This window comes from Heptranchias perlo, chromosome 31, assembly GCF_035084215.1.
Source record: "Heptranchias perlo isolate sHepPer1 chromosome 31, sHepPer1.hap1, whole genome shotgun sequence".
Lineage (NCBI taxonomy): Eukaryota > Metazoa > Chordata > Chondrichthyes > Hexanchiformes > Hexanchidae > Heptranchias > Heptranchias perlo.
This window is the reverse complement of record NC_090355.1, coordinates 24070457-24095628: the sequence shown is the minus strand read 5'-3', so window position 1 is coordinate 24095628 and position 25172 is coordinate 24070457. Positions and strand designations below refer to the sequence as shown.

Below are 25172 nucleotides of genomic sequence, written 5' to 3'. Positions count from 1 at the left end.
ATAATTTGTTGAACTGACAGAAACAAGGCTTCACTCAAACTAGGGTTTGCATCATTTAAAGTGACAGGCAGAAGTACTTGAAAAAAATTAACATTTCCAACCATTCTATGTTGCTGCTCTAACGTTGGCTCTGTGTGGAAATAGTTACGGAGGTTACAGGAGCAGAACGATATATTGATACAAGCCTCATATTGATGTATTTGTCCTGCAGCACAGCCACATGCAAATCATTTTACTTCAATAACTTAACCTAACAAGTTAACGCAGCACGATGGGGTGGGGTGTCCTGCACTTGATCTCAGTAAATTCATACACCATATAAATCACATGCAGCTCAGCCCTTAAGACTACTTCAGCTTCTCATACTTGAAGATTCGGTCACACTCATAAATACAATGTACACAGTTTACATAAATGACTTGTATGTGTATAAGTATGTGCTGGTGCAGATTGATAAAGGCTTAATATATTTGGAAGGAACCCCCGAGGAATTAAAGGTGAAAGTGATTAATTAGCAGGCTGCACTCAAGGGAATTCTCAGAGAGTGGAAATATTACCTTTTTATTCTTTGTGCCTTTGGCTTTACTCTCTTGCCCTTCCCCACAAAAAAAGAAAAATCATATAAAAAATGTTTCACAAGCCAAGTTAGTGCTGTGTCAGCATTTTTTGCAAACTTAAATAATATATGCTATTCATAAACCTCGTCCCTAGTGTCTCGTTACCTATTCAAATGTTGAGAATGGTGCATGACACCCGCCCACCCCCCCCACAGCTGCAGACAAAGCCAGAATTTTCAGTAATGGACATAGTGTTCTTTCTTTGAACACAACTTGCCAACCAATTTCTTGCAATAAATGACGTACCGGTAATCTTATTGTAAACAAGGGTCAACTATTGGAGAATGGTGATCAAACCCACATGACTTAACAGTTGCCAAGTACCTCTGGCCGACGGTGAAATCATTTCAGGCAATTTAGTGATTAATAATACAATAAAGTAACTGCGCACAGATGCAGCAGCTGACTTTCATTACGTAACGAGAGCCTCGAAGGTCAGAGTAATTGATCAGGAAGCTAAACATCCATGAGTTGAAATATGACCACTCTGCTGAAATGATTCGCTCTTTTCTAAGAGTTTACTGTAATGCAGTAAATGGCATTTCATTTTTTCCAGCCATACGAAGCTGTTTTGATTGTCTGAAAATTGAAAGCTGTCTAGACAAATATTTTGATACCGGATTAACTTGAATCCACACTTTCCACCGCAAGTAAAACAGTTACTGCTGATTCAAACACCTGAAAGGCTGCCACAAACTTTTGTCTGCCTGCACCTACTGCAGTGAAATGGCAAACTGCTGTAGCAACTATTCACAATTACTAATCTGAATAAATCCGTAAGAACATCAAAGTGTGGCTTTTTTTCAAAATATAGATATATATTTTTTTGGCTGATTTTTGGGCTCATCAAAGTGAAGCCCATCACTGCAAAAGAAAGGAATGCCTTTTGCACCTGGTTGTCAGAACCATGGACTCTCAGACTGGGTATTGTATTATCAGGTTCCAGGTACAGTCCAACTGCTCTCAATTCAAAGTTGTTCCATTCAAATTATGTGATAATTCCAGTCTTTTTTTATGGAACAAACAAGACTTTGAATGATCAGGTGTAGACTGTATCGTATCGCCAGGTTCATGGGCAAGTTCACTCTGCTCAACACCAACAATGAGCTCGAACCAAATTCAGAAAGAGGACCCCCTTCTGTACCAGTGTGAGTTATTTCATTTCCTACTTTGTCATTCTGTGGCTCCCCTGCAGAAAGTAATGTAACAGCAATTTGTGCAGAGCTATGGGCAGCTTTGTTGTAGAGTTGCGCCCAGAAGGAGTTGGGTTAAGACGGTATAAAATGATCTTGTGTAAGAAAGAAAGAAGCGTCTTTCACAACCTCAGGACGTCCCAAAGCGTTTTTCAGCCAATGAAGTACTTTTGAAGTAATGTCGTAATGTAGGAAATGCAGGTCCCACAAACAGCAATGAGATAATAACCAGATAATCTGTTTTTTTTTAAAGTGATGTTGGTTGAGCGATAAATATTGGCCAGGACACCGGGTAGAACTCCCCTGCTCTTCTTCAAAATAGTGCCATGGGATCTTTTATGTCCACCTGAAGAGGGAAGACGGGGCCTTGGTTTAACATCTCATCCTAAAGGCGGCACCTCCAGCAGTGCAGCACTGCCTCAGTACTGCACCGGACGGAATGTCAGCCTAGATTTTTGTGCTCAAGTCTCTGGTGTGTGACTTGACCCCACAACCTTCTGACTCAGAGGTGAGAGTGCGACTGACTGCCACAGCTGACTACGAAGAGCTTCACTGTTGAGACAGAAAATGTTTATCCGATCGACCTGGGTTGAAAGAGCTTTTGCCCTTTATACCATTTCAACCCCAAATGACAGGAGATCATGACGGTTAAAGGAATAGAAAATAGTGGCATAAATTCAGTCACGTCACACTATTTGAAATCCAATCACATTCTGTGGTATACTGAGTACGTAGAGGTCTGCAGTGGACTGAATTAAGAATCCAAAGCAGATGTATCAGCCGATGACATTCTTGAAAAAAAAGTTGTCCAAAAAGAGGTCTAGTTTCGTTAGAACAGAGGTGATTACAGGGTGATTTGACAGAGGTGTTTAAAATTATGAAGAGATGGGGCAAAGTAGATAGAAATGGACTGTTCTCGGTAATTGAAGGGTCTGGAACGAGGGGACACAGATATAAGATTAAATGTAAGAGATTTAAGACAGGGAGCAGGAGAAACCTTTTTACACAGAGTGAGATTGCGGAATGCACTACCAGAGTCAGCGATTGAAGCAGAGGCTATGCCAACATTTAAGAATCGGATCGCTAGGTGGTTGAAAGAAAGGGAAATAAGGGATATGGAAATGGAATGGGCACATGGGATTAGGGCAACTGCTCGTGTGGAGGATAAACACTAACACGGTTGGGCTGAATGGCCTGTTTCCATGTTGTAATTTCTATGTAACTCTAAATTAACAAAACTCCAATATTCAGTTCTTTGCAAAAACTACACAACAAAAGCAACTAGCAGTTCATAGAATTTACAGCACAGAAACAGGCCATTCGGCTCAACTGGTCTGCACTGGTGTTTATGCTCCACACGAGCCTCCTCCCACCCTACTTCATCTGACCCAGCATACCCTTCGATTCCTTTCTCCCTCATGTACTTATCTAGCGTCTCCTTCATTGCATCTATGCTATTCGTCTCAACTACTCCATGTGCTAACAAGTTCCACCGCATTCTATCCACTCTCTGAGTAAAGAGTGCAGTTCCAGCACTGAAAATATGTCCAATTGAAAGTAATGGTCCCCAATTGAGGAATTTACTGGGATTTGGAGAAGAACTTCGCAATGAGACCCTCACAGAACCGGTCTTTCTGACTGCGGTGCTTGGTTTTCTGCTGTGCACCACTGTCCTCCTTGTCTTCCTGCTGTTCTTCACCAAAGTCCATGGTCAGGCTGCTACCCATGGCAATATTATGCAATGTACCAGTTATCATTTTTCCAATTTTCTCTCCTCTTATTTAGCACATGAGTGGGTATTGATGCCGTTCAGTCTACTAGGAGGGCTAGGCTAGCCTGCTCAGCTGCTTGTTTACCTCTGGGCTTGATCCAAAAATACTTGAGTTTTCCTGAAAGGTTGGTTTTGTACACCGCTGGGAGCGCATGTGAGGATTATGGCATTGGCTGTGTGTATTCTGGCAATGCAATTCAGTGCCTTGCTTGGCGTCATTTTGGCTCAGTGCTCTCCCCTGTGTGACATTCGGGAACAACCCTCAACATTCATACTATTTGAGAGCTGCACATTGCAACCTCAGCCTAGTGGTAGGACAAGTGATTTGGCACGGAGCAACATCCCACAACACATTCTGCAAGCATCTACACTCACCAGAGGCAATTTTACACAACTGCACTCCTGGTGTAGAGCTTCGCACAACAGGAGCGTAAAGCAAGAATCTGGACATGGAGGTCAACGCAGACGATTTGCAGCCCTCCTGAGTTTCTCTCTATTGTAATTAAAAGATGTAAAGTAGCACAAACCATTAATTGAGCACACTGACCTCCACGCTCAAATTCCAGATACGTTCTCTTGTCGTTCGAAGCTCCGTGTGGGAGCACAACTCGTAGGAACAGGAGGAGGCCTTTCAGCCCCTCGAGCCTGTTCCGCCATTCAATTAGATCATGGCTGATATATATCTTAACGCGATCTACCCTCCTTGGTTCCACATCCCTTAATAACTTTACCTAACAAAAATCTATCAATCTCAGTCTTGAAATTTGCAATTGACCCCCAGCCTCAATAGTTTTTTGGGCGAGAGTGTTCCAGATTTCCACTACACTTTGTATGAAGAAGTGCTTTCTGACATCACCTCTGAACAGCCTAAGCTCTAATTTTAAGGTTATGCTCCCTTGTTCTGGGCTCCCCGGCCCATGAAAACAGTTTCTCCTGTCTATCCTATCAAATCCTTTAACCATCTTAAACATCTCAATTAGATTACCCCTTAGTTTTCTACATTCAAGAAATACAAGCCTAGTCCATGCAAGCTGTCCTCATAATTTAGCCCTTTTTAGCCCCAGCAATTCATCAAATCACACCTGTATAAAATTATTGTGTGCCGCATGATTTGCTGCTGGAATATCGCAGTGCTGCAGAAAAACTCCCGGAGGCGGTGAAAAGGAGAGTATCTGGACTGACGTGAGGAATAATAAATCACCCGTCCTATCTACTGGGGGGCCTTTGGAGTATTTCCCAAATCCCTGTGTGGATCTGTTGTCTCTTAGATCAGCAAAGCTCAGTCCCCTGAACTAATGAGCAAGGATCAACAGCAGACCTGAAGCATGCCAAACCCTACAGTCAACTAGGAAATGTCTGGCAATCAGTTATTACTTGCATTGGATTTATTTTTTTATCTCTGTAAATAAACCTTTTGTTGAAAGTACAGCAAGCTGGCTGTGAATGCGAGTGGTTCTGCTAAGGAGACACAAAGACAGGACTCAATATGGCTTCCCAACGGGGGGGTTTAACTGCAAGATATACACCTCAGCATATCTGCAAGCCACAAGCCATGGTTTATAGTCTTCTTTTGTATGAAGTGCCAATCTAATGCAATCAGTTGCTTATAATAAACAGTTAATACACTGTATAAACATAGCTTTAGGATCTCGAGACTGGAAACCAATATGCTGCAGTATAATGTCTCCTTTTGATTGTGACCGCTTTCTTTTGCACCTGTTATCGTCCAAACGTTTGAGAACTTACTTCTACCTAAAGTACCTCCATTGATTACTGCTGCTTAACAGATATTCTTTGTCTGCGAGCAGCCAGGCAACTGTGCTGGAAACTAAGGGATTTAAAGGAAATTCCCCCAGCGAGGAAATGACTCATAATTTCTTCTTCTAACCAGGAACTGTTAAGAGGGAGCAATAAAGCCGTAATTTAACCAAGCGTTCTCAATGACACCATAAACCATGCGAACAAACCCAAGTGCTTTATGAATCCCGTTTGACCTCCTCAATTAGCCTACATCCTTATTACTTACTGCAAACCATCCATGACACTTATAATAGTTATATACATTATGGTCTCAAAAAATGAAAGCAATGCTAACAACACTTAACTCCAATGTGAAAATTATTTTGATTGATGTCATTACTATGGAACATGACTGACAGAGAGGCAGAATGTAGGAATTATTTTGCAGTTGGAAAGAGAAATCATAGGGTTATTCAGACCATGGTATATAATAGAATTTATTGGTGTTGTAGAAAATCACTTTTATTCCTTCTTGTGATTGTGTCCCGAATCCTAGTCTGCGTGCTCTACAAAGGCTTGGACTTTGAACCCGATACATTACACACCAAAAACTTACCTTTCGCCAAATAACTAAACTTTCTTTGCTTTTTTTTGTAGATGCTTTGCATTAATTAATGGAGACCAAGGTAGTGCCAGAACCTTCAAAACAGTAGGGTATTGGTTCAAAGTTTGGACCTTTTATGAGAAAACTATAGCCCAATACTCAGAACATTATATACCTCACACATCATAAATAAGTTTCGAAATCAGCCATGAACTGCAAAGAAATACATGCCTGTTTATCGCATTGCGCTTTTTGTCTGATTTAATCATATTACGTTTGTTGTAATCTGTCTTGTGGGAACTAAAGAATTCCAATAAATAAGGCAAGCTGGAGAGGTTGGTGAAGTCATTCTGTGTGCATGTTCTGATACATTATGTGTGAGGTACAAAATGGAACTTTACAGACAGCTTGTGCCATGGCTACTTCAGATTTGCAGCCAGAGAAACCCATTGGGGAGTAATTTCTTAAATCCTTTTCTTACCTGCTAGGTCCTCTTTGGAGGAGACCAGGCGGGGTGAACTGTTCCCCGCTTCTATCTTCAAAGATAATCTGTGTATCAAGGGAAAGAGAAAAAAAACACAGGTCTTCAGTTAAATCTGTGTAGGCTGAATGATCACAGCAAGGAAAACAGAAAATGTTCACTTTTCCTCTAAGGGGTAAGCAGGAAGCTCACTTTTTCTCTCAAATAACATCAACTAGGTTGATTGCAAAGACATTTGTTCATCTTTGGAACATCAAACATAGAACACACATCTGGGGGTCAATTTTAGGATGGCCGAGCGGGTGCGTTTGTGGCTGGGGGGTGTCATAAAATTGGGGAATCCCGGAGCCCGGCTCCACCCTGCCCACTTCCGGGTTCCCCAATGACGCGAATCGGTGCGCGCGCAGCCCCCGCATGCGGGACTCCCACCAGCCAGATGACAGTTTAGATAGTTAGGGAGGTACTTGAGGTTGTTGACAGACCTCACTGGGAAGAGATTTTAGCAGGGATGTGATTTTGGACTCTCCTCAGTGTGTTTCCCATGCTGTGGGAAACACGCCCTGTTGTTGCAGACATGTTTCAGTCAGCAGCCATTGTGAGATGCAGAGAATTCCTTGACAGTTGGAGGGAATACCTCATTCATTGCAGCAGGGCACTCTGTCACCTCAGACAAAATTTTGCCTGCTACACCATTGTCTCCACAGTCAAAATTATTACATCATACCCTAAACTCTGCTGTCCAAACACATTTACCTACTTTGTGGACCCCCTCACACCGCCAGGATGGCAGGGGTGGGGGGGGTGCGTTTCATAGCTGCATTCATCACTCCATTGGAGGATGAGCAACATCACCAGCCTCGCTGTCCACCTCCGCCACATGGAGCTACACAACACAGTGCTGCGCAATAGGCACCTGCACAAAGTAGTCGTGCAACTACACATACACCCACTGTAGTGTGACCCAATGGGGGGCATCAAGGGTGTTCATGGAGAACCTCATGAAAGGGCCTTATTGCACAAGCCAGTCAAGAATGGCTAAGATGTGGCAGTAGTGGTGACAATATAATATGTAATGTGAGTTGATCAGAAATCAAATATAAGTGAAAACCATGACAAACCCTCAAACACCCTTGTGCATCCCCTTCATGCTCACGACACGTTTGCCTTGCGCTTCCTACTACACATACGTGATGCATGCCCTGTGACTGCAGCACAGGTAGTGGCAGGTGGGGTGAGGCTGACCGTGAAAGAGATGCATGAGAGGGTGAGTATGAGACGGAGTCATGAGATTGTAAGAGGATTGGGTTGAGTGGTAGTGGCGGGATGAGTACTGGAAAGGTGAGGAAGTGCAGGTAAGATGAGGTTGAGGGGTCAGTGGGTGTGAGGAGTGATGTGATAGAGTAGTGTTGGCAGTGCAGAAGGAGATGTGGGGTGGGGGCGGTGATGTGGCAGATGGAGTGTAGGGGAATGAGTAAGTGTACTCACTTCGGCTGACCTGGTTAGGTCACTGAAGCGCCTCCTGTACTGTATGCAGGTGCGCGATATGTTGGTGGTGCTGGTGACCTCCTCTGCCACCTCGAGCCAGGCCTTCATGGTAGCAGAGGCAGGCCACTTCCTCCCGTCCGCCGGGTGGAAGATCTCCCTCCTCCTCCTCATCCCATCCAGTAAGACCTGGAGTGAGGCGTCATTAAACCTGGGAGCAGCCTTCCCCCTGGGCTGCTCCATGCTGTATTTTTGCCTATTTTCTGCAGCAGTCAGTGGAGGACTGCCCCTTTAAATAGGGCTCCTCCAGTTGACAGTCTATGATGCGGGTGCGCAGTCCGCCTGCTGCGCAGCTTTCCAGTGCAAAACCCAGAAGCCAAGGGAAGTGGCTTCAATTTACTTACAATCTTGTGCGGAACCCACCGATTTTACTGGGCGGGTTACCCACGCACCCAGTCGACCCCCCACTGCCAACCGGTTCCCTCTTAATATCGGGCCCCTGATCTCAATCGTACCGTTCAGAACCATTACAACCCTACGAGAACTACAGAAATATTTCTGTAGTTGATGATTCATACCACATAAAAATGGAACCCATCAAGGTTAAAATATTTATTTTGGACAGGAAGATAGAAGGTGGTATTCGGAAACAAGGAAGTTCTACTGCCTTTTCTAGAGATGCAAAACTGGCTACTTGGAACTCTGGATAACATGACTATATGTCCTGAGTTTTTAAAATAATTGTGTTTTCCTGCGATCTTTGCACATATGAACAAACCATTATTGAATGACCAGTTTGGAACATCAAAACCAGTTTCACACCTCTTGTTACTTTCTCATTTTTATTTTTTCCTTCCAATTTTCTCCCCTCCTCCCCTGGCTTGTATTGGGATGTGGCTACAAGACTGCTGGCTCATTCAAGGGTATGGTTCCATGGGTGCTGGCGCATCGTGGGAGCCTGGCTCATCAGACTGGGATATGGTTACATGCGTGCTGGAATATAGCTCCATGCGTGCTGGAATATAGCTCCATGCGTGCTGGCTCTTCCTGGGGTTTGGTTCTATGGGTGACAGCAGCTCAATTGACCACCAAGAGCATCAGAGCTGAGCCCAATCCTGTCCTCACCTTTTAAAAGGGGGGTCAATGGATGGTATCAGGGGTAGGAACTCTGACTGACTATTCTCCCTTTCCTAACCCAGAGGTCCTGTGATCAACTGGAGCACCCCCATTTGTACTCCAGCTGAAATCAGCCAACACAACACAGCCTAGGATGAAAATTGGGGCTTTCCAGATCTCGTGCTTTTAAAAGGATGAGTGCCTTATCAGAGTCTAACCTGTACAAAAACATTCGATGAAATATGTTTTAGCGTGTTTCGACGAAAATCTCATTATCCCATCACGGGGCTGGGAAATAGAAAACAAACACAAGAGCTTTATAACTTGGTAAGAAATACGAGAGGTGATTTTCCTTTCGATATATAGCTGGGCACCTGACAGATGCAAGGTACTGGAGGTCCACTGTGTTTATGAAGGGGAGGGCACTTTGTTTTCCCGGCCAGGGTCACCTGCCTGGCCCCGATACTCCTGGTGCAGGCCCCTGCAGGGATTAAGGGGGAGAGGGAGCACAATTGCCGGATGCCAGCACATGGCTTTCTGGCTGCTGCTGAAGATTGTCCAGCTGGCAAAATCTCTTAAAATAACGCAGTGAACTTGTGACTCCATTTCTTCAGGGTACCTCCTAAACCCCTGCAGACCCTCCACTTGATGGAGGCTCCCAGCACAGGCCCACCGCCAAATTTCTTTGGGCACCCCCTCCATTTGGGTACGCCATGAGTGCAAAGAGAGCAGTGTGAGGTATGGGGCCAGGGACACGCCCTCCTGTCTCATTAAAGGGCTGACAATAGGCCAGAGACTACTCGAGCAGCAGGTCTAGTTGTGCTACTTTGGGGAAATCTAAGAAATTCTGGTGCTGTGTTGATGGAGGCAGAGACCTGACACAACAGAAAGAAAAACTTGCATTTATTTTGCGCTTTATAGACAATGAAATGCTTTTGAAGTGGCCACTGTTGTAGTGTAGGAAATGTGAGCCAATTTGGGCACAGCAAGCTCCCACACACAAGTGATAATGACCAGACAATCTGTTTTTTTTTTTTAGAAGTGATTTTGGTTGAGGATAAATATTGGCCAGTAATCTGGGGAGCACTCCCCTGCTCTTCTTCGAAATAGTGCCATGGGATCTTTTACATCCACCTGAGAGGGCAGATGGGCCCTCGGTTTAACGTCTCATCCAAAAGACAGCACCTCCTCGGTACTGCTCTGGGGAGTCAGCTTAGATTTTGCACTCAAATCTCTGGAGAGGGACTTGAACCCTCAGCCTTCTGACTCGGAGGCGAGAGTGCCACCAACTGAGCCACGGATGATAGGTTCTTTATCCTATTTCACTGTACCTGAGGACTGAGCATTCCCTCAGTGCAACAAAGAGGAAAATCTAAGCTACTAAATCCTCTCTTTTGTCAGCGAACTATCACCAATAAAAACAGGAAATGCTGGAAATGTGCAGCAGGCCTGTCAGTAGCTGGAAAGAGAAAAGACTTCTCAATATTTCAGGTTCAATCTTTCTTCAGGCGCTCACAGGCCAGCTGCGTATTTCCAGGATTTTGCGGTTTACGTCTCAGATTGGCAGTGTTTTCTTTTTGTCTGTAACGCAATCATCGTCCTGGTCCAGGCTTGGTCAGTCAATTTTATTAAAAACACTTATTGAGAGACAAAGGCATGCAGCAAAATTGAAAAATCACAATGGCAACAGTTATGGAAAATATGAATTAAAATGGCAAAACATGAAGGGAGAAAATCAGTAATGGTAGAAAATCTGTTTATCTTTCAAATAATAAAAACCGGTTAAGTGTGTCCGGGACACTGTAACACAATCTTCAAAATTGGATGTTGTTTATGAAATTATCTTCAGGTTTATATCGTCCAAAACCCTTAAATACGTCATAACATGACCTTCTCTGAAGCTGTTTGTTGTTTATAAAATAGCAAAAGAAAGCCCTACTTAACTTCAGTGTGGTTTAGAATGTACTTTATTCTCTGTGCACTGTAGGATAGATCTATCATCCAATTTGCAGGGGCAGGGGGGGGTGTAGAAGGCAGGAATTACTGGAATAGTTTGTAGTTTTTGCGATTATACTACAATAGTGGGAGACAATGTTAAAACCTAGGTTAAGGGCCAATGGATCAAAAAGAATGGGCCGGAAATTGCTCATTAAATAACGGTGAGCCTAACCGTGCTCATCGTTATTAATCGGCAAATCGAAGAGCAAGTTCTGGCGACTGCACATGCTCAGTCAAACGTGGAAATCTGGAACTTGCTCTCCCTGATTCCCTGCTGATTTGACAGCTTCGTGTTAAAGAGATATCGCAGGCTGCAATCAAAGGACCAGCGCAAACTTGTTCTCCTGCCCAGCTGGAAACTAACCTGGCCAGAAAAAAGGTACGCTGAGTTACACCAGTTTTTTCACTAACCTAATGGCGTGGTAAGTATTAAGGATTGCCAAACAAGCTCTCTGGCACTGAAAATTAACTTTGAAAAATGTGGAGTCTCATTACTCCCGATTTTAATAGTTTTTGGACATTTAAAATTTTCTTTAAAAAATGTAAAAATTCAAAATTTTAATTTTTTTAAATTTTTCTTTGTCTCTTTTATTGCAGTCTTTTAATCTTACCCTCTCTTTATTTGGCTTTCCTGTATCTGATTTTGTAGTACATTTACTAATCTTGTCTGGCACTTCCTGGTTCTTACTCTGTGTGGTATGTGACGAAGATTCACTTCCTGGTTCTCACAACGTCACTTGCTTCAAGCTGATTGGGGAGGGGACATAGGGATCCTTTCAGCCTCTCTCAGCTGAAAGAAGTCCAGAAACAATTGCTGTACATCTTGCAGCTCTCAATTAAAGCAAGTTGATGACAGAAGCCCACAAAACGTTTGTGGTGAGTTAGTTACTTACCAGCGGCAGGCGACATGTGTTCGCCACTCAGTGCAATTTCGGACCCAATATCTTTGGCAAATGAGTCTAGACAAGAGTGTTGTTGTGTCAGCCGTGGCTCAGTGGTGACACTCTCGCCTCAGAGTTGTGGGTTCACATTCCACTCCAGAGACTTGAGCACAAAATCCAGGCTGAGTCTCCAGTGTACTACTGAGGGAGTGCTGCACTGTTGGAGGTGCCGTCTTTTGGATGAGACGTTAAACCGAAGTCCCGTCTGCACTCTCAGATGGATGTAAAAGATCCCATGGCGCTATTTCGAAGAAGAGCAGGGGAGTTCTCTTGGCTAATAGTTATCCCTTAACCAACATCACTAAAAACAGATTATCCGGTCATTATCTCATTGCTGTTTATGAAACCTTGCTGTGCACAAATTGGCTGCTGTGATTCCTACATAACAATAGTGACTGCACGTCAAAGGTACTGGTACTCAATTGGCTGTAAAGTCCTTTGGGTCATCCCAAGGTCATGAAAGGCACTATATAAGTGTAAGTTCTTTCTTTAAATTAATTTATGTATTATCTTGGGGGCGTCAACCTGTTCGTTTTAACATAAAAGGGGAGAAACTGGATATCGTTTTTCCCATTTTTTGGGCAAAAAATTAAAAGGTTGGGGAGACCAAATTTGGGTTGCGATCTCTCGTGCCTGGTCTGCCCCGGAAATCCAAGTGTGCAGAACGCTCACCTGAAAAAGTGCCACACATGCTGTGCCCAGTTGTTCCAGGTCATCAGCGGACTAACCAGCTGTCCTTAAAGAGTCCACAACTTTTCCTTTTATGAATTTATTCCATGATCTTTTTCATTGTAAATACATGTATGATTCCTACACGGGCAGACTGCAGTGGATTTACTGTCCATTCCAGTGTCGACGGCATTGTTTCCGCAGGAAGTGTACATTTGTAACATGCCTTTTCCTGCTAAGCAGAATCTCTCCATTTTGCATCAGTAATATTTTCAGCAACCACACGGAGTACAGCGAGAAGCAGTGTTTGGAAATTTTACTGCATTTTTTTAAAAAATGGAAAGAATTCAGTTTCCCCACAGATGGTGTGGAGTCTCTGTCCGACCCAGACAGGACATCAGCCGTAACGGTTACTGCGGTGCTGCCCAGGGAGCAGAATCTTTGTACAGCGGTGGATTATAAGACTGACTTTGGTCTGACTTTATCTCCACCGAGAGAAATCATTAAAAAAGCAGGGTGAAAATCCTGTCTCACATGAGCCGGACAGTCAGCCCAGTGCCTCGTCAGACAATTTCCCACATGGAAATGGCGAAGTTGGAAACTCGCCAGTGGCCCAGCCTTGCTGTTACTTTCAGGCATCAAGTTTCATTACCACCAGTAACATTGCTGCTCCTTGCAATCTGCCCGTGTAGGAATCATACATCACACTCACAGTTCAAACTTAATAAACAAAAAGGTCGTTTTAATTAAAACTGTGTTTAAAAACTTTTGATGAGAGATAATTAATTTCACACTGCCGGTGACACATTTGCTGAAAGTATGTTTGTTTTTACTGCATTCCAGATCGTGCTCTGGAAAATTTGAAATGATCAGGACTGCCAACTGACTGGTTTGACTTGGAACCATGAGATGTCCATTATATCAGGTGATGCAGTACAATACACCAGAGAATATTTATGGACTACTGCATACAATACTTAGAAATCCCATCCCTCCAGCCATGAGCTTAACCCCAGTGAGACCAAGGCATTGGCTAATTAGATTTTTCATCTGTTTCAATGATAGACTGGTCCTGGTGCAAATGCTGGATGGATTGGAAATGCATCAGGAGAGCTCACACTATTTCACAATTTTAGAAGAGATTTCAATGATCACGGTATCTGTGTCAATGACCAACTAACAAGAGTCAGATCAGTAAATATTGGTACTGGCGTTTCCCCTAATCTGTGCTGCTTATTTGTAGACATGAGGGAGCAGGAGTGTGGGGGGACATGCCTCCACCTCACTACTGTCCTTCCTCTGCACAGCCATCAGTGAACTGTCTGCATCTGTGCAAACAGTGTAGAAGTTGGAGCTTATCAGAGTGGTATTCATCGGGAGCTACAGCAACTCGCTCTGAATACTGATGTGAACTGGATTCCATTCACGATTGATGCTGCAGACACACGTGAATTACCGTTTACTGTGCAAAACAAAATAACCACTACTTTAAACCAAAATTGATATCTTTATTCTAGGCTTATAAAAATACATTCTACAGTTAGAAAATTTTAAAATAATTATTCTTGGTTTGTTTTTGGCCATATTAACTTCACAGGGATGAATCTGAAAACTAAAATATTAAAGCATTAAATAGGAAATAAAAGTAACCAAAACCCCCAGATATATAACAATGGCACAATGTGTAACCCGCATTTAACCTGTAATGTGCAGAAAGTGTAATTTAGGATAATTGGGGGTTAGAACAGGGCTGGAAACATCCTCTAAGATCAGGTCAAAGTAAACTTATGTATAACTATCGAAGTTTCAAGAAGATGGAACTTAGTTGAGTTCATGAAGAAACTTTGAACCTAATAGTTTGGAGGTGAAAGCTTGGTATATTTCATCAAACAAGTTTTCTTTAGCAGTGCATTGATTTGATTTACTCTTCAAGTTTTATTAACATATGACTAAAGCAATTTTTCCTGCCGATTATTTTCCTCTCCCCTCCCCTCCTGAAGGTGTGGATTGCCTGCCTGGATACAGTTCCACAGGCCCAGTCATCCTCCAGTACTTTGCCAGTGCAGCCATTCTTCATGTATAAGCCGAGGTCGGCAGGACTCATCGCAGCCAAGTCCAGTCCTGTCCTCGCCCGACGTGCACACGATCAAGTATTTTCAGTAGCAATCACTAAGTCGTGATCAAGAGCAGGAAACCACCATTTTTCCTCTCAATAATACAGGGATGCTGAGGCTAATTGCAGCACATCTGCCGCTATTCCAGCTGATATCAGTTGACACAGCACAAACCAGGCATTGAACCTGGAACTTTTCTGGTCTGGATAACGCTTCAATTTACCGCCCTAACCATTAAATGGGAGCTTTAATAATGAATGAAACTGTCAAACAGTGAAAGTTACAATTAATTCTCTCCCTTTTCTACACTTTGCCTCATTACACGGAAAAAGAAAAGAAACAAAAATAAATGAACAATGAAAAGAAATGTAATAAGAAATGAGAGGAAAATTAAAAAGGGACAATTAAAAAACATAGAAAACAAAAAGAAAAAAAGAAAAAGTGAAAGACAATTATGCAATCATTTCAGAGTTGGCTGCACCCTTTGTACACTGTACAAATACTGCTGTCCATATTCTGTACAGCATCAGACCAATGTATTCATTAATAGTGAGACACGAGTAGATTCAGTCCAAACTGCTGAACATTCTGTTCTGGTTAAGTTCAAACTCTTATCATTACCACCAGAGAAATGTAAATTTTTATCTAATTTCCGGAACACAAGCTGTCCCTTTCATGCAAAGAAAATTCCCAAAGCATTTTCCAGGAGATTGGAGGGCACCAAGCAGGGAGGCTGTACGAAGTGACTGAAAAATGTGGTCAAAAGGCTTTTGAATGTGTGAGAGAAAAGTGGGAAGGTGGAGGGGTTTAGGGATAGAATGCCAAAGTGTCAGACTGTGGTGGCTAAAGGCTTTTCTGCCAACGGTGGAGTAGAGGGGGGGAACCTTGAGCAGACCAGAATTGAAAGCATGGAGGGTACATGCTGGGCTGTGGAAGATCGCAGAGACAAGGTGGAGTGAGGCCATTGATCGATTTGAAAATGAAGATTAAAGCTTTAAGATGGATGCACTGAGGGACAAGGAACCAATGAAAATCAACAAGGACTGGGTGTAACACTAGTGAGATGTAGCATGGGATAAGACATGAACAACAGAGTTCTGGATGAGTTTAACAATTCAACATAATTAAATCAATAATTTTCTGTATACATTTAATGGTCCTTAGAATCCATAATTCAAGGTAAAATTAGTGGGCATTTAAATGCATGGATTAATCAAGGACAGCCAGTATGGATTTGTTAAAAACAAGTCCTGTTTGACAAATTTAATAAAGTTTTTTGAAGAACTGATCGATGCGATAGATAATGGGAATGCAGTAGATGGAGTGTATATGGATTCTCAGAATACATTCGATAAAGTGTCTCACAAGAGGCTTGTGATAAACATTCAGGGGTATGGTACAAAAGGAAATGTAGCAGCATGGACAGAGAGTTGGTTGATGGACAGAAAACAAAGAATTAGGGTAAATGGGGGTTGAGGATTGGAGAAGGGTTGAAACCAATGTATCTTGGTATAATGAGATGATTTGGACTTGTGTATAGGGAACACAATCTTGAAATTTGCTGATGATACAAAAGTGGGAAGTTTGTCCAACAGTGTGATGGGCAGTAAAAGCATTCAGGAAGACAAACAGTATGGACAGATAGGTGGCAGGTGCAATTTAATGTGGGTGAGTGCGAGGTAGTACACCTGGGAGTATCATCAAGGTCGTGACTCAGATCTTCTCCAGGAAGTGCCAATTTCTTTCTCTCTCAATTTTTCCCAAGGTCTCTGTGGGAAAGGTTCCTTTTCCGCTGTTTCCTGCCAAATCAGTTGTAATCCCTAATGATGTAACATTTCAATGCACCCAAACGCGGGAAGTACAAGACTTTCCAACAACTCTTCTGAAAATTACCACGCCGGAGTTAATATTACAATAAAAAAGTGACAAACCTGCCAGCATTTATAAATTGTATAGAAGTTCACCAGTCTTTAATATTTCCAGTCATTTAAACATTAATAAAGTGACAACCTTTAATTATATTTTGCTGATATTACTGATTACAACTGTAAAATATTTGAGTTATCGCCATGATGATCCTTTTCACAAAGTGATTTGACTGACAACTTATTGGTGCATGGGAAAGAGGGACATGAAACGCCACCACAAACCGAAATGATGTTGCCAAATTTCTGATTTTATTGTGGCCTTTATGAAACTGGAGGACCTATTGAACCCAAGAGATGAAGAACCAGAAAGTACAGTCATTAATCCAGCAATCGCTTCAACTGCGACATCAATACAGCTTCCTCCTCAATAATTCCTCTCAGCTTTTTCCATAATAACGTCATATCGGAACAAAAAATATTCAAATATAAGAATGCCAAAGAATGTCTGATGCCCTCCCAATAAAGGCTCCTGGAGTCCTTCAAAATAAATTTTTTCCCTGATCAGCCAGGTTTTTGACAGATACCAAAACCCAGTACCGTGTTTAAGAACCTCCAAACAAACGTACTGACAAAACCACATAAGTAGTTTACGTTTGCCTGATGTGGAATGCACGCTCTTTCCTTATAGTGATTCACCCATGTATCTAAGCCTAGTGATCTTAGGCGCATGGTGCCTTTTATAAATACTTTGTAAATGATTGATTTTCAAAAGGATGCGCTGATGACAAGATTCTCTCTCTGTTCTAACCAGCTGCAAACACACATTCGGATACAGCTCTACAGAATGTGTTTTATTAGCTTTTTTTTAAAAATGGAGGGAGTTTCGTGAGTCTCACTGTGATGAGAATGCTTTTCCACTGAAATGTTTACTCAAGCAGTTGCTATATTATTTGCAGGGCTTATGGGGAAAGAGTAGGTGAGTGAGACTTATTGGTTAGCTCTTTCAAAGAGCCAGCACAGGCACGATGGGCTAAATGGCCTCCTGCTGCGCTGTAAGATTCTATAATTCTATTTCTGAAAGTGTTGGTTGCAGAAATAGGCAAATAGTCTTATAAATAAATCTGTTTAAAACCAAGACAAATCTCAGCCTAATTATTTGATACTGACTAAGTGGAGAACTAGTTACGACCACCCCACAACATTGATGCCTTGTCTCTTGTTGACTTATACTTAAGAGTTACTGCGGTAGCAGAAGTACACTGTACAGGCCAGCCTCCAAAACAGTGAGGCTTTATACAAATGGCAATGATTGAAAGCAGCGAATTATGGAAGATCACTAGAAATAAGACTGACATATTTTGTGCCTCAAGGTACTCTAACTAAACACTTTACTAGCTGTTGGGGTACTCATGACTGCAGAACACAAATGGCTGATTAACACTGAAGCTAGACTAAAATCAATTTTATCTCTGACCCAAAACTCTTCACTCCCTTGTGACAGATCTACAGCAGCTAGTCCACCTCCACTGTGTTTATTTAGCAGTCCAGCGATGCCTTGGACTAAATGCCTATTAACTGGTGTACCAAGTAAATAAATAAATAATCCTGGTCATTAATCACAGCTGTGCATTTAAAAATAATCAGAGCAAACAACAGATTTTATAAATTAATAATGTTCTCTAAGTAGAGGTTTGTTTCAGTCTATTTCAGAGTCGTATTTACAATAATAACTTGCATTTATACAGTGGCTTTAATGTAATAAAACACCCCAAGATGCTTCACAGGAACGTAGTCAGACAAAAATTGACACTGAGCCAAAGAAGGAGCGATTACGACAGGTGACCAAATGCATGGTCAATGAGGTAGGTTTTAAGCAGTGTCTTAAAGGAGGCATGATGTTTAGAGAGTATTGTATTACATTCCAAACATGTGGTTCTTCCAGCAAGCTTTTAAAGAGATCCTCAATATAATCAATAAGGTATTAGCTGGGCTCAGTTGGTGGCACTTCCAGCTCTGGTTCTGAAGGTCGAGATTTCAAATCTGACACCAGGACTCAAGTGCCTAATCTATGCTGACACTGCAGTGCAGGGGGAGTGCTGTCTGTTCATGTAGACATTAAAGATACCATGCCACCATTCAATGAACAGTAAGAAATGGTCCCAGTCAACCAACAGAAACTTAACTGGACCAGCCATATAAATACTGTGGCTACAACAGCAGGTCAGAGGCTGGGTATTCTACGGCGAGTGACTCACCTCCTGACTCCACAAAGCCTTTCCACCATCTACAAGGCACAAGTCAGGAGTGTGATGGAATACTCTCCACTTGCCTGGATGAGTGCAGCTCCAACGCTCAAGAAGCTCGACACCATCCAGGACAAAGCAGCCCGCTTGATTGGCACCCCATCCACCACCCTAAACATCCACTCCCTTCACCACTGGCGCACAGTGGCTGCAGTGTGTACCATCCACAGGATGCACTGCAGCAACTCGCCAAGGCTTCTTCGACAGCACCACCCAAACCCGCGCCCTCTACCACCTAGAAGGACAAGAGCAGCAGGCACATGGGAACAACACCACCTGTACATTCCCCTCCAAGTCACACACCATCCCGACTTGGAAATATATCGCCGTTCCTTCATCGTCGCTGGGTCAAAATCCTGCAACTCCCTTCCTAACAGCACTGTGGGAGAACCTTCAGCATACAGACTGCAGCGGTTCAAGAAGGCGGCTCACCACCACCTTCTCAAGGGCAATTAGGGATGGGCAATAAATGCTGGCCTCACCAGCAACGCCCACATCCCATGAACGAATAAAAAAAAATACAACCAAAACAAATCAACGAGTTGTTCATCTTGCTGCTGTTTGTGGGACATGACCTGTATGAAAGTCATTGCACTCCAAAGATAACTTATTGTATGAAGTGCTTTGAGATGCTTTGATGATAGTCACAAATGTAATGTCCTATTATGAACATGAGAAAGCACAGAATGAATAAAGGTTATTCAATTCAGCAAGCCTGTTCCTCCCACAGACAACATACAACCAGATGGATCTACCCAGCTCTTCAATTTGCTGGGGAGAGGTTCTGCAAAGATTCCCCAACCCCCAACTAAAAGTAAATCAAACAAGACTCCAGAATAGCTGTCTAAGCTAACATGTCCTGCACCAATAGCCTTTCTTGACATAACATTTCTATGGCGCCAGCAATTCAGGACCATCGTGTTCCACACAGTACTCTGCCTACCATACACTCCCATGCTGCGTGTGATGCTAAACAGAAGCTCCCCTACTGTGAGCAGCTTGGAGCAAACACATCGCCCGACCAGTGGAACCAATTATGAAAAATGTACAGTGTGGTATAAGCCAGCATTAAGCAAGTTTGGATTTGCTTGGTTTGGGCACAAAGGCCACATTAAAAGTTTTTAACTTTAAAGATTTATTTCTTCACTTACTAAATGGAAATAGTTTTTTTTAATTAAATAAAAGTTGAAGCAGCAGCCTCCCACTCCAAAATAGTTGTTAGTGGTGAAGTTTTACCCAGACAATCCAAAAATCAACTTGAGAAATGATGTTAGACTCAAGTATGTTGGATGCAAGCACTGGGTGTGATTTTCACATGGCTTAGGACTGGTTTTAATAACCTCCAAGTGTAAATGAGACACAGCCCACACCCACACTCAACTGAAGAAGGTGAAAGGCCCATGTTAATATTTCGGGTATAGCCAGCAATTCTAGTTAACAGCTGTTACAAATCATTCAGTTCTAAAAGTTCGGTAACCCTGAATCGTAGGTTTTTAAACTGGGGTCCTTGGACCCTGAGAAAAAGAAAGAAAGACAGAATTGCATTCCAAAGTGCTTTATAGCCAATGAAGTACTTCTGAAGTGTAGTCACTGTTGTTGTAATGTAGGAAACGCAGCAGCCAATTTGCACACAGCAAGGTCCCACAAACAGCAATCAGATAATGACCAGATAATCGGCTTTTTTTTTTAGTGATGTTGGTTGAGGGATAAATATTTGCCAGGACCCCGAGGAAAACACCTCTGCTCTTCTTCGAAATAGTGCCATGGGATCTTTTACATCCACCTGAGAAGGTAGACGGGGCTTTGGTTTAACATCTCATCCAAAAGACCACCCCTCTGACAGTGCAGCACTCCCTCAATACTGCACTGAAGTGTCAGGCTAGATTTTGTGTTCAAGTCTCTGGAGCAGGACTTGAACCCAAATCTTCTGACTCAAAAGTAAGAGTGCTACCACTGAGCCACAGCTTCCATCCAACTGTTACTGTTTGTTGACTTTCAAGCCCTGTATTCCTGCAGCTGCATACAAATTAAAAAGTGCTTTCTACAGTGATAGCACTGTTTTCTTTAGGGTAGCTGACAGTCTTTGGAAATTCAGGACAGAAACTCCATGAGAGTGTTTGTAAAGTGTTTCTGGGCATGTATCAGTGCTTACAGGGGATCAGTGGGAAATGCCAATATCTGCAGGGGGTTTGCTGGGAGTGTGTTCATGTTTGCAGGGGGTCCCTCACACTGACAAATTTGAAAAGCACTGCCCTAAATATGATACATAACTCTATTCTTTGTACAATTGCACATTAAGAAACGGCTGAACAACATTGATCGTAATAAATGAATGTACATTACAGCAAGTCTGAGCTAACCAAGACGTATTCTCCACTGGGAAAGCATTTTGAAATCCAGGTTTCATAGCAGTTGAATCATTTTATGATCCAATTCAATTAACAAACAATATTGGTGACAACAAACAGCAGGAGATCCCAATTCACATTGAATGCTGGGCCTCGCCAAGAACTGCTTGCTGATTCAAATTATATACAAGTGCCACAGTCAGTTAATTGAAGACATATTTAAGATAAAATACAGCACAATATCTTGTAATTTTTAAAAAAAAACTATTAAATCATTGGCCAGCTCTCGTTAAACAAAACTCGTAGTAAAGCTTCTATGACAGCAGCTGTTGATAGGTTATACAGGAGGAAAAGTGAGGGAAAAGCTTTTTGACAAAACAAGGTCGCATTCTGTTAATAAAGTATTAATGTAGCAACAGTGTCATTGGATGAACCCCACAAACTCTTAACTATAGTTACAGCTTCATCTTCTGAAATATTTCAAGTGACTGTTATGCTGATAGTGTTAGATGGAGAGGAGGCTCGTGTGGAGCATAAACACCAGCATGGAACAGTTGCGTCAAATGACCTGTTTCTGTGCTGTACATTCTACGTAACTCTATGATTGTGAAATCAGCTTCATAAATTTACCAGCGTAAACAGAATCACTACAGTTCAGATAAAGAAAAGTTCATCAGAGACTTATTACCCAAAGTTTAAAACTGTTCATTGTCTCTCATATAGTGATCTCTCTGTACCATGTCTCAGGTACAGGAATTGACTGAAAAATAGCAGCAAACACTTCATTGTTATTTACCTCAAAACTAACATTGGAAGGGGTCAAAGATTTATACCACCCAAAGGATGAAGGGTCAACTGAAAAGGAAATCACAGATCAAAACTTCAAATTTAATTAGATGAAACTCAATAAAATATGCAAAGGTCACACAGCCCACAGACATAACATGCCATTATTTTGAATTCAAGTTCTGAAGCTCTTGGGAAGCCCATTGGCTTTTTTAACATTTCCTCCCATCCTCGTTGGAACACTTCCCCCTCACATGCTGCAAACCAATCCTTGGTCAAGATGGTGAGTAGGTACACCATGGCTCAGGTCTTTCCTCAGTGGCATCATATATTGAATGAACGAGTCTTTGATTCTTTTTTAAGCATTATTTTTGCAATCTTTTAGAACTCAGACAGTTTCAAAGGGGGCAATTTTAGTGCAAGAGTTTGTGACAAATCTGTCTGCAGGTGTGCAGCCATCATATCCCTGCTTCCAAAGTAGTGCTCGTTTGTATAAGAGGGTGACTATTTATCATGCAGAAAAATGGGCCAGAATTTACTGTCAAAATAACCATGAGGCTAACGACTCTCACCATTATTTATGCGCAAATCGGACGGTAACTTCAGGCGAGGGCAGATGCGCGGTTAAACACGAAAATCCGAAGTTCCACCGTCAGCTTCGCGAAAATGGCATCTCGCTGTCTGACTCACCATTCAAATACATTGAATGGCATGAAGTTCCTGTATTTGCATGGTGGATATGTACTAAACTCGCCACAGACAGTTAGGGCTTGTCCTTTTCAGTCTCAGTACCCTTTTAAACGGCGTGACAAGTCTTAATTACCGCCAAACAACCTCTCTGGCGCTGAAAATTAACTTTTACAAACGTGGAGTCTCATTCTTTCAGCTTTTAATTGATGTTGGAGATTTTAACAAAATTAAATAACATTTTTTTTTTACTTTTTCTTTCTGTCTCTTTTTTGTCTCTCTCAATTCAATCTTTCTTTCCCTCTCTATTTCAGTTTCTGTACCGGATTTGACATTGAATTCACTATTCTAACTTACACTTCCTGGTTCAGACTCTGCGCTGTCATTAACAAGTCTTCAATCTGGTTAAGGAGATACACAGTTGCTTGCCCTGTTCACACGGGTCCTGGATGCGCTGTAGAGCGCGCTGCGCTGCACTATTTGGATCTCTAACTTGCAGCAACTTTCAGTGCAAAAGATCGTGGAAAGTACAAGGGCAAGTCTAACGAACAGTGGGCGCTGTTTGTTCGCTGCTTACAGTAAATTCTGGCCCATGATCTTAACAGATCTTACTGCAAGTTATCACTAAGCCATTTAACTCAAGCTGCCACTGTATCTATCCTTTCATAAGCTGGATAAATCAGGAATCCTTAAAGACTGAAACATTAGAACTGTCTCTTCAAACTTAAAAAATACATTTGATACAATTAAATCATGTCCTTCTGTGAAACAAATTGGATACATTTGAGTTTTTATTATCCATTGCAGGCTAGTTTCAGTCTTATGTGGCTAATCAGAAACAGGTTGTGAAGTTGATGGAAACCTGCTGAGATACAGAGATGATCAGTTTTGGGATCCTCCAGCATTTCAATCTTGGTCTGCTCTTTGTACTTGGCATAAATGACCTCTTACATAATTACAATAATATACTTACATTATAATTACCAGCCAAATCCACTCAGCAACTATCTCCTGTATTGTTATTTGAATTTGAGGCTGCCTTAATGTGGCTCAATAAAAACCATCTACCATTAAATTCGTACAAAGTACATTTTATGCTTTTCATGACTAAATGGAAATATTTGGGTAATTCTAAACTTGAAATAATCAGATCTATTAGGCCTGATTTTAATTCAGGGAGTGAGCGCTGGGTGCAAGGACCAGGGTGGGCGGAAAACGCCCATGATGACGTTGGCGTGAGGCCCAGGCTATTTTAACTCCCGGGCCTCACTACCAGGACTCGGGCTCGAACCCAACGGGAATCAACCCTTGCTCCTCCGGGCCCACTAGGATACCTTAAACTTAAACTTACCTGGGCCTCTGCTGGCCACTATCTTGCCTGCCTGCCTGCCGCCAGGTTTCACCAGCGGGCCCAGCACGGAGCGTCATTGCCACAATCAGCAGTTAAAATCACTTCGGAGTCCGAATGACCTCATCGGACCCTGACTTTTAAATATTAATGAGGCCCGATGCTGCTGAAAACCCAGCAGTTAAAATGGTGATGGCCGTAAATGCATCAGGAACGCAGCAGGATGCACCTGACCGCCATTTTATTCACATGACCACACTGTTCCCACTGGGCGGGCAGGGTTGAAATTGGGCCCAAGGTTTCAGGTTATCTGGAGCAATCAGACAGTAATGCACTGCAACCTAAAGGGGAATGGTGACTTCAATGTCGGTACTCTTTATCTCAAGAGAGCTGGAATACAAAAGGGGTGGTGTAAGTTATGTTACAAGCTGCACAGAGCTCTGGTTAGACCCCATATGGAGTACTGCATTCCGTATGTGAAACATTAAACTATCTTTTCTCTTTCCAGATTCTGATGGACCTGCTGTGTACTTCCAGCAATTTTTTTTGTTTTTATTTGCAATTTCCAGCATTGTGATTATTATTAAGGGGTTTATGGCCTCATTGCAGCTTTATCAAGTACATGTGATCTGTTTTCTATTTGACTGACAGACTCTTCAAGTGCTGAATCAACCAGTTTCGGAGCATGGGAAGAGGTGCCTCAGTGGAAGAGACTGGACCCATGGAAACAAAGTAAATGAAATGTTGCAAATGAGGTGGCAAGAATAAGAAACTCAATACATGTAACCTCCTGGGCATAGATAGGTAAATAAAGATAAATGTGCTCTCATCAAAAGGGAGAATTGCAAATACACAATGATGTCAACACCAATCCCCCTTTTGGGGGGTGGAGGGGGAGATTGGATACAAATACTTTAAAAGAACTGTACTGTTTTCTGTCTGACCTGTGTCTGACATTTAACTTTGTTTCTGTTCTCTTTAACCTTATGCTACCGTCAAATAATGATTTTCAAAGAACCACAAATGTAACTAAAGGGTTTAAACTTGCAAGAGCTCTGAATAGGCCAGTCTGATTTTGCCAGTACTGCAGAGTCTGATAAAGTGTT

At 42.3% G+C, this 25172-nt stretch overlaps 1 protein-coding gene across 3 annotated transcripts in view; it reads right to left on the bottom strand.

The window, feature by feature from the left end:
• The window catches only part of ralgps1 (Ral GEF with PH domain and SH3 binding motif 1), a 540533-nt gene that overhangs the window by 96488 nt on the left and 418873 nt on the right, over positions 1-25172 (bottom strand). For all 3 annotated transcript variants that reach the window (XM_067969743.1, XM_067969745.1, XM_067969744.1), the window contains one exon: positions 6407-6474. In XM_067969743.1, coding sequence (XP_067825844.1) covers positions 6407-6474 — 68 coding nt within the window. The remainder of the gene's footprint in view (positions 1-6406; positions 6475-25172) is intronic.